Genomic DNA, 14,246 nt, shown 5'->3' on the forward strand with positions numbered 1-14,246 from the left:
CCTTTAAATTCAAGAAAGAACACATTGCAGATAACGTCTCATCGCCGTCTTTGCCAGCAAGAGTCTTCAACAAAGGTATAAATGATGTTAAGTGTTATCTAGTTCATCCATCCATCTTCCATGCCGCTTATCCTCACTAGGGTGGCGGGGGGATATTGGCGCCTCTCCCAGCTAATCGCAGGGCACATACAGACAAACAATCATTCAACAGTGACAATTTAGAGTCGCCCATTAACCTATGAAGCTGTTTTTGGAATGGGGGAGGAAATTGCACAGGGAGACCATGCAAACTCCACAAAGAGGTGCCCAAGCAGAGATTCGAACCCAGATCTTCCGGATCTCCTGATTGTGTGGCCACCGTGCGTCTATCTACCTGTATTTCATTCGTCATGTATCATTATTTCACATAGTTTTCTGCATGCAAAACTATAATTATCCATCCGTTTTCTATGCCGCTTATCCTAATTAGGTATGCTGGAGCCTATCCCAGCTGACTTCGGGTGAGAGGAAGGGGTACACCCTGGACTGGTCACCAGCCAATCGCAGAACTATAATTATTTTCTATAAAATGTGTGTCTGAGATGGATTAATTGGAGTTACTGTATATTATTTCCTATGGGAAAAATTGCCTTGGATTCATCGGACCTTTTGGAAGTAGCTAACAAGAACTGAAGTACCACCGTATCCATGCTAGGTGCATCACACTGAAATAAAAGCTGTGAATGACTGCTGTTGTTGTCCTTGGTGCAAAGGTCACTGGTCTTTGGAGACACTTTTGCCTTAGTGTTGCATCATGTTCTCCAAAGGGAACCCAACTTTTGTTTTCTGTCTCTCGTCTTTATCCTCAGGACACTGTCCAAAGCACTGGAGGCTCATTGCCTCGAAAAGGAGCGGAAACGCAGTGTGGACTAATGGCCTCTCATGAGTATGTTCCAATTGCGTCACGTACATCAGCTGTGTTACTGTGACAGCAATGGTAACAGCTACTCGTTTGATGCTTCTAAGCGACGTTAAATTAAATCTTCACGCTTCTACTGGACATCCAGAGCAGTCGTCATACAGAATACAGGTCAACACAGTCACAGGTTTTCACTTTAGAATGTCAACAAATGGGTTCCTCACGCAAGCTGTGGTTGTGTTGTGTGTCCTTAAATTCACTCTCACACAGTTGAAAAAAAAAATCATCACATGTTCCTCTGCAGTTCAGAGTGTTTACAGACATTTTGTGTGCTTTAATCATCTGCAGACTTTGAAGGGAAAAAGGTAACAGATGCAACCAGTCAGTTTGTTAACCACATCTTTTTTCTTGACCTAACAAAACCTGGGAGTTCACATGTCATCATGAGTACTTTACATGCAGTCAGAAACCGGAATATTGACCTCAACACGAATATTGACTGCATGTAAATGTAGTGATTGTCGTCAAGACATTAACAAATCAAATTAGACTTCAGCTCAGTGAGCACCTACAGGATTGACTCCACACACTTCAGCACCTTACAGCAGGGGCCCAGTACCGGTCCGTGGGTGGGGACGAACTGGGCCGAGGAAACCTTTCAGGCGTTAAAAAGGAATACACACACAAAAAAATACTTTTGTAAATAACTAAATACAATTTCAAGTAAATGCATATCAATTTTCGAAATATGGGGCATAATTTTATTCAAAAAATGATATAGTTTGAAGTTTTTGCACGTTTATGTTGTTTGTTGCGAGTGTCCCACTTTGTTTGACAGTCCTTGAACGCACCATTGTACGTGCGCTAGCCTTCTCCCACTCTGCACAGATTGTCAACTATACTGTATTTTTATGAGTTTTTTTCACTTCATATTTGCTCCCAAATGCTGATACTCTGTGGGAATGCATAAAGGTAAAGTTTGATGACGTCATTGAGTGCTAATGTGTATATTTGTTGTGTGCACAGCTTCAAGTTAATTCATGCTAGCACACTGCCAGTTAGCACACACATCAAGCAGCGGCGCTATAATCTTCTCTCTGAAAAACAAACTTCAAGCTTATAGTGGTGGATGGTGGGTCTATATTCACTTTGTGCTTTTAATTTGATGTTGTTCCTGTCTTAGTTTTACACAATACATTCTAAATGAGATCAATTACATCCCCCGGGGTGGGAGCGGAACACCAGCCAGGCCCTGGGTCCAAAAAGGTTGTGGACCACTGCCTTACAGTACCTAGAAAAGCTATAGAAATGTAATCTATTATTATTATTATTATAATGTATTATTAAAACCGACTACTTCTCCCTCAAATCTCGTTAGGCAGGATATCTTGGATGATTTTATTCCCTATTTTTCTTTATATATTATTTCCCTATAGCTACTATTGTTATCTTAGTATTTTATTATTCATGCTGTCATAAACTGTATTTACTGACACTATATTCTAACTTGTTTTCCCTTCTGCACAGAATTTTGGTTTCAATGTGCGATACAAATAAACTTGAAATCAATAAAGTGATGTTTTTTTCTGTCATGCCACCAAAAGGGTACAACATGCGATGATAACCATAGAAAGTAGAACTGTAGACGTGGATCTTATTTTGAAAGAAGAAAATGCCTGAGCGCTCAGCAGTGACGTGCGGGTCAGCGGAGGCATCAGAAACATTTGTTGTACTTCATGACTTGCTGCAGCCTGTCTAATGTCTATAATGTAAGTGTGACATTATTATTCTTGCTAAATCACAGACTACGTAAAATACACTGAAATGTCATACGGGGGGCACTTGCAGTTCTCGCTTCATCCTGAAGGGGCGGGGGGGGGGGGGGGGGGGGCGTGCGTGAGCTGGAGGGTGCTTATCACTACCATCCTTCCATAGAGAGGAAAAGCCAGCTGGTTATTTTTTGACAGCTGGAGAGCAGCAAGTGAAAATGCAAGCTACTTTCATGCTCTGCTGAATGAATGAATGAATGAAATTGATATACAAACAAAAGGTAAGAGCACAAATAGTTTTCAGTTAATAAAATAAAGAAATAAATGGGACTAAGAAGTATTTGAAAGAAAAAAAAAATCTATTTTTCCCATCAGAAATAATGTAAATCCAAACAATTAGTTCCACAAAGCCAAAAATGTTAACACAAAACACTTTTTATCATTTTACAATTTCAATTTTATATGTAGAAAACAATTTGAAATGCACATAAATACATATAAATGATGACTGACAGGAATAAATGAACATTTAAGGCTACCTTTACCTTCATTGAAGACTTGATTGTTGATGTGACCAAAAACAGGAAGGCGGCGGTTGTTGATCTCGCTGCCACATCGTCTTTGGGAACAGTCACGTTTTCATTGAAGGTAAAAGTAACCTTAAATGTTCATTTATCCCTTTGATTCATCATTTATATGCATTTAGAATAGTTTTATGCATGTAAAACTATATAAACATGTTTTGTGTTAACATTTGTGTCAACTCCTGATGACATCATAGACAGGCGACGTCACTTCCGGCCCTGGTTGCCATTTCGTTAGCTAGCTAATAAGATGCGGATAAGGAAGGACGTTTTATGATAAAAAAACAAAAACATTCAGAGCACAGTTGGACTCATGCAGTGCATTAATAACACGACAAGATGAGCGCCATATTGTACGCTAACCGGAGAATGTGCGCAAACCAAGGCAAAATTGTGGCGTACATTTTCGACATTAACCCAAAAAGACGCTAACCGGTGCAGACACTAACCGAAGTTCCGCTGAATTCACTTCTTTTTCTTGTTATCCTCTTAATGAGCAACCTGTATTAACATTAAAAAAGCCAGTGCCTCATCAGCCATGAACCATTTCCAATGAATAGCTTGAAATGGTACAAGGGTAAGTAGTGAAGTGCCGGGCGTTAAAAAACAGGTAAGGTTACCCAAAACTAAAAAATGATGTGTATTTCAGAATTGTGCAAATTAGCCTGTTATTGGGACCACAAATTGGGCCAACAATTTAAAGCTGTTGTGCAGAAATGGAGGTTGATCAAGCCTTGGCAGTTGGTGCAACTCATTCCTACAGGTGTTCCAAGTTCTGGAGTACTTACTACCCTCCTCTGTCTGCATAAAAACAGTATTCGGAACACATGGTGGTACTATACCCTCGTGAACATCAGTTGAACAGCCTTGCACTGGAGAAAGTCATTTGTTGCTACCAAAAATGGCAAGAAAAAAGGGAATTAACAATGGAAGAGAGACAGACCCTCTTAACACGTGAACATGTGGGTTTTTCCTCCAGAGAAATTGGAGTGTTCTAAAACCTTTTGACCCGTAGTGTATCGCAGATGTCAGGTTGAACATACAATGAACTTAAACCAAGTGTGTGCAAAGTCTGGCCTGCAGGTCCTTTTTTGATTGTCCTGCGAAATATTCCACACAGAGAAGTTAAACACCGCCTCATCAGTTACAAACTGCTCTCCTATGAAGCCGAGTTAAATATCTTTCACTATGTAGCACATTATGAACAACATTGCATTGGTTTTAGCACGTAATTAAGTCAACAAAAGCTGAGCAACATCAAATAAAGTGACCACCCGCCCCCAATATTTATTATGTGTCCATCATGCGCCAGGTGGATTTAAAGGATAGTAGTTTACACGCACTAGTTATGTTAGTTGGATTTATGTGTGCGATTTATTTTAGCCCATTATATTGGTTAGTCCATTTTGGTATCTAAAAATGAAATACCGGTTCATATCGCTATCGTTTCTTTGTCTGCCGATAATGATATCAGCACAGGAGTGATATCAGTCTGGAATTCATTCAAAATTTTGCCTTTGGATTGTAGATATGCAATTTGCAATGACTGTAAAGTGTTGCAAAGGAGGGGGGGAGTAAGGCGTCTTCCTTTAATACTTGTAATCTAATATCACATCTCAGGAAGAATCACTTGGAGTCTCACGCAGCTGGCGTACCCGCAGCAAAATAATAAACGATGGGAGACGCACTGAATGCTGCCAGTTCATGACTTCACTGATCGTATTAGTCCAGAATTTCATACTTTGCACTTTATGTTTGGATGTTTGTGCCACATAGAAATGTGCAGCTTTCCAAATTGTATAGCTGGCAGCATTCCTTCATTGGATGCTTATTCATGAATTTATGAAGACGAACCTGTCTTGTTGATCGCAGGAGAACTTGTTGTTATAGTCGACTATTGGTCAGGATTTTCTGAATGACTATTTTGTTGAGACAAAACATTTAAAATACTTTTTCGATAACTTCCATTGCATATTGCAGTATTTGCACTTATTTGAGAAACGCATCCAGTGGCATCACAGTCAAAGAAGTGTAATGTGTCCATTACGTGACATTAGTTTGAGGGGAGAAAGCCGCCATCTCTACATGATTATCTGCAGGTGTCCCTTTCCAGGCCAATTTAGCACATCATGTGGTCAAGAGCTTTTTTTTTTTTTTTTTTTAATATATACGGTTGTATAACTTGAACATGTTTCCACATCACCAAGACAGTATACCATGTTTTTCTGTAACCACGGTAACAAAAATCAGACCAGAGGCGTCAAAACGGCAAACAAAGCCCACCTTGAGCAAGCATAAAAGGACGCCCACACACGGGGGCCACACTCAGCTGCACGGAGAGGCGGGCATCAACACGGGTACTTTGAAGCGTTACTGCAGAGTCATGCTGCTGAGCTCATGTGAAATGTCTTTCATGTTGCCAATGTTCTAACCGATCTCTTGAATTCCTTCTAGAATTCTCCAGAAGGATGGACAACGTCACAGTGCTGACCTTCACCATGACGGCATACGCCGTCATAGAGAACTACAAACACGGGCTCTTTCTCCTTTTCCTCTCGCTGTACGTTGCGACCGTCTCCCTAAATCTGCTGCTGATCGCTGTCATTGCACAAAACAGGGAGCTGCAGAAGCCCATGAATGTCTTTGTGTGCCTGTTATGTTTCAATGAGATGTACGGCAGCACCGCCTTGCTGCCGTCAGTTATGAGCGTGCTCCTGTTCAAGACTCACGAGGTCAGTGTCAAGTGGTGCACAGCTCAAGTCTTTTTCCTGCACACGTACGCCGGGGCTGAGTTTTGCATATTAGCTCTCATGGGGTACGACCGCTTTGTTGCCATCTGCTACCCCCTCCATTATAACACCATCATGTGCCATTCAAAGGTGATGAAACTGGTGGTGTGTGTGGGCCTCTATCCCCCCGTTGTATTTGCCGGTTATTTCTGCCTGACCCTGCAGCTGAGCTTCTGTGGGAAAACCATCCCAAAGTTGTACTGTGTCAACATGGAACTGGTGAAGAACGCGTGTTCAAATGTGCCGTACATAAGCGTCCTGGGGTTTGTGCTGATTTTGTTTCTTGTCATCCCTCAGGTTATCATGATTGTTTTCTCCTACGGTCAAATTGTGAGAGTGTGCAAGAAATTATCAAAAGAATCTCAAGGTAACGCTTTTAAAACATGTGTGCCACATTTATTATCTTTGCTCAATTACACCATTGGCTCCATGTTTGAAATCATCCAGACGAGGTTCAATATGAGTCACATCGCCATGGAAGTACGCATCTTTTTGTCTTTGTATTTTGTCATCATACCACCGATCACCAACCCGGTGCTGTACGGACTCGGAGCTCAGATTGTTCGAGTCCACATCATCAAGCTGTTTATTAAATACAAGACCTTGCCGTCAAAGGTGGCAAAGAGGGTGACAACGGCTTAGCCTAAAGCCAGGGGGGTGCGATTTTTCCAAGTATTCGTGGGCCGTTTGATATTTTGATATTTTTTTTACACTAAGAAGTTTTATATATATTTAAAGAAAAAAAAGCTTGTGTTTTTTTTCTTTAGTTTTCTTGTTTAATTGCATTTTTGAATGTGCAGCACATCAAGAAAAAAAAAAATAGTCGGCTCCCAGGCTGCACTTTGGACACCCCTGCCATAGACAATGAACAGTGATTATAATAACATAAAAACATCAATAATATAACAAAATGTATACACTACCTCCATGCTATTTACCTGGTCATTTCTTTCATCTCATTTTTAATCCATGGAAAGCCAAGAAAAACGGTGACTCACGTCGATGCCATCCAATCCCTGAAATCCATATCAAAATATGTGCGTTTATTTACCTGAAAGAAGCAATTTAATGACATCGAAAAGGCTGCAAATAAGATTGAAACCGCATGCTGACTCTCACACCTCCCAAAGCAGAAAATACGTCATTACTTCTTGTTCGAAGTGTGCGTACTGAGAATATTACTCTACCGAACTGTGAGAAATAACGTTGTTGTGATGAATTAAAAGGCACTGTTAAATCTGTCAGGATGCTTCAATGAAAGTATAAACAAATATTTCATGAAAACTACATTTTGTCTGAGTTTTTATGTAAATTAATTATATAAAAATGTTGTTTTTGTTTTTTATCTGTCCTGTTCGGCAGTTTAACCATGCATTATGGGCAGGCGGTATGTTTATTTTTCTATAACAGATTGCTGCACAACAGGTGAGTCTGGTGTTTGGAAGCGTGCAACTACAAATGTGGCAGCTGTAATACTAATAGAAAAGTTGATTGTGAAGGTAATATTCGTAAACAAAAATAGTAGTAGTTATAAGAAGAAGAAGAATGATGAGAATGATGATAATAAATAGTGTCAAAAGTAAATATGCAGAAAAGACCTTGCATACATGCTAGAGTGTGTGATTGGATTCAGGTTATATAAAAAAAAATACTTGTATATTTATAGAAAACGGTTAATCCGTGACGTTTTTTGTCAGTGGCTGACTCACACTTTCATTAAAACAACATTTACAAGCTAAAAATCTGCCTGCAGTGTACAGCAGTGGTCCACAACCTTTTTGGACCCATGGTCCGGCTCGTGTTCCCACAAATCTCCGCGGACCTGGGTGGTGGGGGTGGGGGTCGTATAGCGATGTAATTTATCTCATTTAGAATGTGTTGTGTAAAACTAAGACAGGAACAACATCAAATTAAAAGCACAAAGTGAATACAGACCCACCATCCACCACTATAAGCTTGGAGTTTGTTTTTCAGAGAGAAGATTATAGCGCCGCTGCTTGATGCTGCTTGTGCTAACAGGCAGTGTGCTAGCATGAATTAACTTGTAGCTGTGCACACAACAAATATACACAATAGCACTCGATTACGTCATCAAACTTTACCTTTATGCATTCTCACAGAGTATCAGCATTTGAGAGCAAATATGAAGTGAAAAAACTCCCGATAAAAATACAGTATAGTTGAATATAGTATAAATATAGTTGACAATCTGTGCAGAGTGGGAGAAGGCTAGCGTACGTACAATGGTGCGTTCAAGGACTGTCGAACAAGGTGGGACACTCGCAACATACAACATAAACATGCAAAAACCTCAAACTATATTATTTTTTTAATAAAATAATGGCCCATATTTCCAAAATTGATATGCATTTACTTAAAATTGTATTTAGTTTTTTACTAAAGTATTTTTTTATGTGTGTACTTTTTTTAAATTATTGCTGAAAGGTTTCCTTGGCCCAGTTCGGCCCCGCCCACGGACCCGTACTGGGCCCCGCCCCGGTGGTTGGGGACCTCTGGTGTACAGCATGTGTGTCATTTATGCAGATGCTCTAAACAACAATGACAAACTGAAACTAAACTGAAAAAAACGTAAATGTAAATATGACAAAAACGTGTCGTCTGTGTGCCCACGCCATACTTTATTTCTGAAATAAAAGTACTGTATTGCAGCTACAATATGGCAATGTGGCACACATGTGCAGTTAAACAGCATTGTCATGTGTTTTAGTATTACAAAACATGCTTGTACATGAAACACTTAATAATAAATACAGTAAATACTTGTTTTTTGCAGTGAAATTAGCTTTTCTTAAAATAAGTCTTGTGGGTGAAGCGAATTTACCACACTTAGAAATGGGGGGGGGAAAAAAAGGATTTCTTTTTGCCACCATTGGAAAGACTGCATGCATACAAAAATAGACAACTATTCTGACCATTCCTTTTGTATTTTACAATACTATTTCCTTATTGCCAAAGGTTAGATTTCCCCCCCATTGAAGGGAAAACGTGCTTTCTGCGGCTTCTCTTCTTGTTCTTGAAAAAGTACAATGTACATTCACAATCACTGAGGCACAGCACTTGTTAACAACTTGTATCCCAGCACATATCCTCAAGACATTGCGTAGTAATGTCACACTTAATAATATAGATTAATCATACACATAACAAAATGGTGTGTACATCCAAAATAGTAATTCAGTTGCACACAACTCCAGCAAAAAGTGACGCGAAACAGCCATGCATGTGTAACAAATGTCAGCTGGACGCTGGACATTGCTCAGGCTTTTAGCTCGATGCCTAGCGCTCTCAACTCTCATTCGGTGGGCCTTGGTTGGAACCCCGGGCATAGGCAGGGGCAGACCAGATGGGTTACATTGGTGCTGTGACCCGGATGAGAGTGAACTAGCGAGATGATGCAGCTGTGCAAGAGTACATTGGTAAGCCTCACTCCCTGACACTTTAAGAGCTGTGCTAGAGATTGACTTGACAGCTCGGGCTCTTAGCTCGATGACTATGCAAAAGATGCCAGAGGGTGTAGCTGTGCAAAAGTACGCTGTTAAACCTCACTCCCAGATGCCTTAAGAGTCATGCTGCGCATCGAGTTGACAGCTCAGGCTTTTAGCTCGATGCCTATCTAACAGACGCCAGCTGGTGCGCCTGTGCAAAAGCACGTTGGTAAACCTTACTTCCTGATGCTTTAAGAGTCGCGCCAGACATGGTGTCGACAGCTCGGTTTTAGCTCAGTGCCTATGTAAAAGTTGATGCAGCTGTGCAGGAGTACGTTGGTAAACCTCACTCCCTGACACCTTAAGAGTCACACAGGACATCGAGTTGACAGCTCGAGCTTTTAGCTCAATTCTGTCGACTCTCATTCTGCGGACGCTGGTTTGAGCCTGCGTCAAACACCAGGCGGGTTACACCTAGAACTTTTGACTCTCATTCGGTGGACCGTAGCTCAAGACCAGGGCGCGCGCAGGGTTACACACGTGAAGCAGTCCATCAAGTCCATGACAGACACAAAGTGCTTTTTTTTCCCCTAAACCAGTGCTTGACCTCTTGGAAACGTTCTCATCCTCTAAACAACAGAGATGATGTGAGAGGGGTACCGAGAAAAAAGGTAAACGAAGAATTCTGGTGCCTTTTCTTCTCCAGCAATGGGATGGCAGCTGCTTGAGGCACGCAAACGGACGCCAAAGGCTTCACACGTTAGCCTAAAAAGCCCATTGAGCGGTTTGTGTCTTGAAGAGGGACATTCTGGAAGAAGATGAGACATGGTGTTAGTACTGCAAACCACAGCGATGCATTGAGAAGTACACGGCTGCAGCAATCTGGCAGTACGTTGAGAGAACTGTGGAGGATGCGGAGGCGGTGAAGCTTGTCGCTGAGCAGAGGGTCGTTAACTCGGCGAACAAACGAGCGCTTGTACTCCAGGCGGCTGGATGATCGGTGGTCAGCTGAGGTGGACAGGCTGGTCTGCTCCAGAGCTCGATACAAATCCCCTACAGAGTCCGACTGCAGCCTCAAGTCTCGTCCCCGCCCTTACAAAAGAGACAGAGAAAAAAAAACCCATCATTAATTTTCATATAGGAGGTGTTATAAAAAAAAAGCCTTTCGAATACGTATTTTATATTTAATACAGAGCGGTGTTTAAATTGCAAATGACCTTGATTTGGCCACAAACAATTATGTTCCATTAATTCTGCCTAGCAACAGGAGGGCGGCCAAATTCTTGACATAAGCCGGAATAAGGATTCATGTTGATGCGTGTGTCAGATAGTTAAAAATGTATTTCATTTGTGAAGTTGTATATTAAAACCTGCACCACCAAGTCTGCCTAGCAACAAGTAGGCCTGGCACACTTTTGATGTCACCAGAAAAAAGAATGTATGTCAACGTGTCCGCCAAATAGTTTCAAATGTAGTTGAGTGTTTATTAAAAGCTGACCAGTCCAGGGTGTACCCTGCCTCTCGCCTGAAGTCGGCTGGGATAGGCTCCAGCTCCAGCTCTATTCTTTACTTATTCTGTTCAGGGTCACAGGTGAGCTGCCTAGCTGTCAGCATGCTCAAATAAAACGATGACGTGTTTTCTGTACCCAAAAAACTGTGTATTTGAACAGTACTGAGGGGTGTGTTTGATATTTACCCCACCTTTAAAATTATTCTTAAAATCTGGTGAGTGTTTTCCCATTTTTGCATGACAATAATCCCTCATTAATCGCAGTTAATTAATCCCAACCATGGCAAGTGAATTTCCGGAGTAGGAGTCCTTTATAAATGTAATATGTTCATAGTTAAGAGCATAGAAAACCTGTTTACAACCTTGCAAATATGGGTTTTAACATCATTAGAGCCTTCTAAACGTGAACTAACACCCCTATAGTCACCTTTACGTTCATGTTACCCAATATTGTAGATATAATCAGAGAAAATAAGCTATTTAAGACATAAATAAAACTCGTGCTCAATTGTTGCAATAAATGTGTTCCAGATGTGTGCACAGGAAATGATGTTAGGGGTTCAGATTTGAGTTTTAGCTGGATTACGGCCACAACAGTAGCCCGTGTTATTATTATGATCATGTTATTATTATGTTATTATGCAGTATGTTGTGAGATCATGCAAACTTGCAATAAAAAGGCTGTTGTGCCGGCGATCAAGTCTGTGTGCCTCACCCAACAATACAGTATTACTAGTGACACTAGTGCAGAATACTACAGTTCCTCAACGTCTTTCAATGCCCTATACTGTATTGGTATTTTAGTTAATTTAACCATTATTATGCTCGAAAATGATTAATTTAGGCGCAAAATACATCAAATTTTCTTAAATATGCATTTTTTTCACAATACAGGCCGTATTCAAACACAAAGCATAATGATTTATTAATACATATATTTGTCAAAAACCGTGATAGCCACAAAATTCGAACCGCAATGTGGCGAGGGACTGTATAACAATATCTTATAAACTGAACATTAAGCACTTCACGAAAATATTAGGATATTGTGTAAAAGGGTAAACTTGCATTACTGTATCATCCATATGTGACATCCATTATTGTGTACGCTGTCACACACTGCCCTCCGTTGGAAAGACACTGATACTACACTCATTTGGAAGCTTTGTGTTGTACAGACAGTATCATGCTTTGTTTGGTGCTCCGCCCATGCCTGCACAAAGAGCAGTGAGCAAAGTGAACATAGAGATAGAGCAACATAGAAGGAGCGAAAGTAGCCCGGAGCATGCCTTCTCATCGTGTTCAACATTAACATGCCTGAGAGAATTGATCCTGGCTCCAGCATTCAAACACTGCCAGGAGGCACTGTGACATCTCAAATGAGGAGGAGCGAGAGGAAGAGCGGGGAGTGTGTGTGTGCAATTGAATGGACTGCCAAGACGGATGCGTATTAAAACACTGCATTCTCTCATACTTAATAAAGTGCCCTGGAGCTCTGCCAGCAAGCCACAGCAAATCCAATCCAATAACGACATTAGCCCCACAAATACACACCGGGGTGTGTTTAAAAGGCTTGATACATAAGCTTTTTCAAAACATGTAAAACATGCTTGTTGAGTCTTCATCAGTTATCTAACCTATTTCCCTGGGCCGCTCCAGCTGGTAGTGTCGAGGTGCGCTGTCATCTGACGCGCCGGCATTGGCGGCCAGGATGGCGTGAAGACCACTGTCTCGAGGTAGCGTGAAGCTGCGAGGCTTCCCTCCCGCCTCCGAATCAATACTGGACCTGATGGGCAGGGGTAAGGCTAGGTACTGTTCCTGCAGCAAGCTGCGCTGTGCAGGCAGCGTGGACTGCCTGCGGTACTCCATGGCCAGTTGGTCCCTGTCCCTAGACAGCAGGGATTCCTCAACGGTATACGCCTGGAGGAAGTGCTTTCTGGCGTTGCTCTCCATCTGGTCCTGCCAGGAGTTTCGGTGGTTGCTTGCCTTCTGCCCAGGGGAGATGCCGCCATTGTTGCTGCTGCAGCCTTCCAGAGGCTCTGAGTGGTAATCCTCATGAGAGGAACGTGACTGGAACGTGTCCGATGAGGAGAAATGGCCACGTTTGGGTTCCAAAAAGGGGCTCACCTAAAATACAATCAAATGTTAAGCAATCAATATTTTCATCAATTTGTTTAATTTGAAGTCAAATCTGAGTCTAAATCAAGCACTTAAAGGAAATGTTTTCAAACTTTTCCAGCACCTATGCGTGTATTGTAGCTACACAACAAAAATATCAATGCAACACTTTTGTTTTTTCACTTTCTTCTTTGCCACCTCACAGGTGTGGTATGCTGATAGCACAGCATGATTATTGCACAGGTGTGCCTTTGGCTGGCCACATTCTGGAGTGGCCTTTTGTTGTGGCCAGCCAAAGGCACACTTGTCTAATCAAAATGCATAATACATGATTATTGCACAGGTGTGCCTTTGGCTGGCCACATTCTGGAGTGGTCTTTTGTTGTGGCCAGCCAAAGGCACACCTGTCTTATCAAAATGCATAACACATGATTATTGCACAGGTGTGCCTTTGGCTGGCCACATTCTGGAGTGGCCTTTTGTTGTGGCCAGCCAAAGGCACACTTGTCTAATCAAAATGCATAATACATGATTATTGCACAGGTGTGCCTTTGGCTGGCCACATTCTGGAGTGGTCTTTTGTTGTGGCCAGCCAAAGGCACACCTGTCTTATCAAAATGCATAACACATGATTATTGCACAGGTGTGCCTTTGGCTGGCCACATTCTGGAGTGGCCTTTTGTTGTGGCCAGCCAAATGCACACCTGTCTTATCAATATGCATAATACATGATTATTGCACAGGTGTGCCTTTGGCTGGCCACATTCTGGAGTGGCCTTTTGTTGTGGCCAGCCAAAGGCACACCTGTCTTATCAATATGCATAATACATGATTATTGCACAGGTGTGCCTTTGGCTGGCCACATTCTGGAGTGGCCTTTTGTTGTGGCCAGCCAAATGCACACCTGTCTTATCAATATGCATAATACATAATTATTGCACAGGTGTGCCTTTGGCTGGCCACATTCTGGAGTGGCCTTTTGTTGTGGCCAGCCAAAGGCACACCTGTCTTATCAAAATGCATAACACATGATTATTGCACAGGTGTGCCTTTTGCTGGCCACATTCTGGAGTGGTCTTTTGTTGTGGCCAGCCAAAGGCACACCTGTCTAATCAAAATGCATAATACATGA

At 41.7% G+C, this 14,246-nt stretch overlaps 2 protein-coding genes across 5 annotated transcripts in view; one reads left to right on the top strand and one right to left on the bottom strand.

Annotated features, from left to right (window-relative positions):
* The first annotated feature begins 5,591 nt into the window (after window positions 1-5,591).
* LOC129168943 (olfactory receptor 52D1-like) lies at window positions 5,592-7,239 on the top strand. Its single transcript, XM_054754806.1, has 2 exons — window positions 5,592-5,608; window positions 5,706-7,239. Exon 2 carries the CDS (start codon window positions 5,720-5,722, stop codon window positions 6,680-6,682), a length of 963 nt encoding a protein of 320 aa, XP_054610781.1. The 5' UTR covers window positions 5,592-5,608; window positions 5,706-5,719; the 3' UTR covers window positions 6,683-7,239.
* A 1,418-nt stretch (window positions 7,240-8,657) lies between these two features.
* The window catches only part of LOC129168941 (connector enhancer of kinase suppressor of ras 2-like), a 39,911-nt gene continuing 34,322 nt past the window's right edge, over window positions 8,658-14,246 (bottom strand). For all 4 annotated transcript variants that reach the window (XM_054754804.1, XM_054754803.1, XM_054754802.1 and 1 more), the window contains exons 20-22: window positions 12,634-13,123; window positions 10,379-10,578; window positions 8,658-10,294 (exon numbers count right to left, since the gene is read on the bottom strand). In XM_054754804.1, the coding sequence (XP_054610779.1) occupies window positions 10,247-10,294; window positions 10,379-10,578; window positions 12,634-13,123 (738 nt within the window). In that variant the 3' untranslated portion in view covers window positions 8,658-10,246. The remainder of the gene's footprint in view (window positions 10,295-10,378; window positions 10,579-12,633; window positions 13,124-14,246) is intronic.

The sequence above is a fragment of the Dunckerocampus dactyliophorus genome, chromosome 16 (assembly GCF_027744805.1).
Source record: "Dunckerocampus dactyliophorus isolate RoL2022-P2 chromosome 16, RoL_Ddac_1.1, whole genome shotgun sequence".
NCBI classification, from domain to species: Eukaryota; Metazoa; Chordata; class Actinopteri; order Syngnathiformes; family Syngnathidae; genus Dunckerocampus; species Dunckerocampus dactyliophorus.

Excerpts from the sequence above, each read along its gene's own strand:
- LOC129168943 (XM_054754806.1), top strand. The coding sequence starts at position 5,720 with ATGGACAACGTCACAGTGCTGACCTTCACCATGACGGCATACGCCGTC.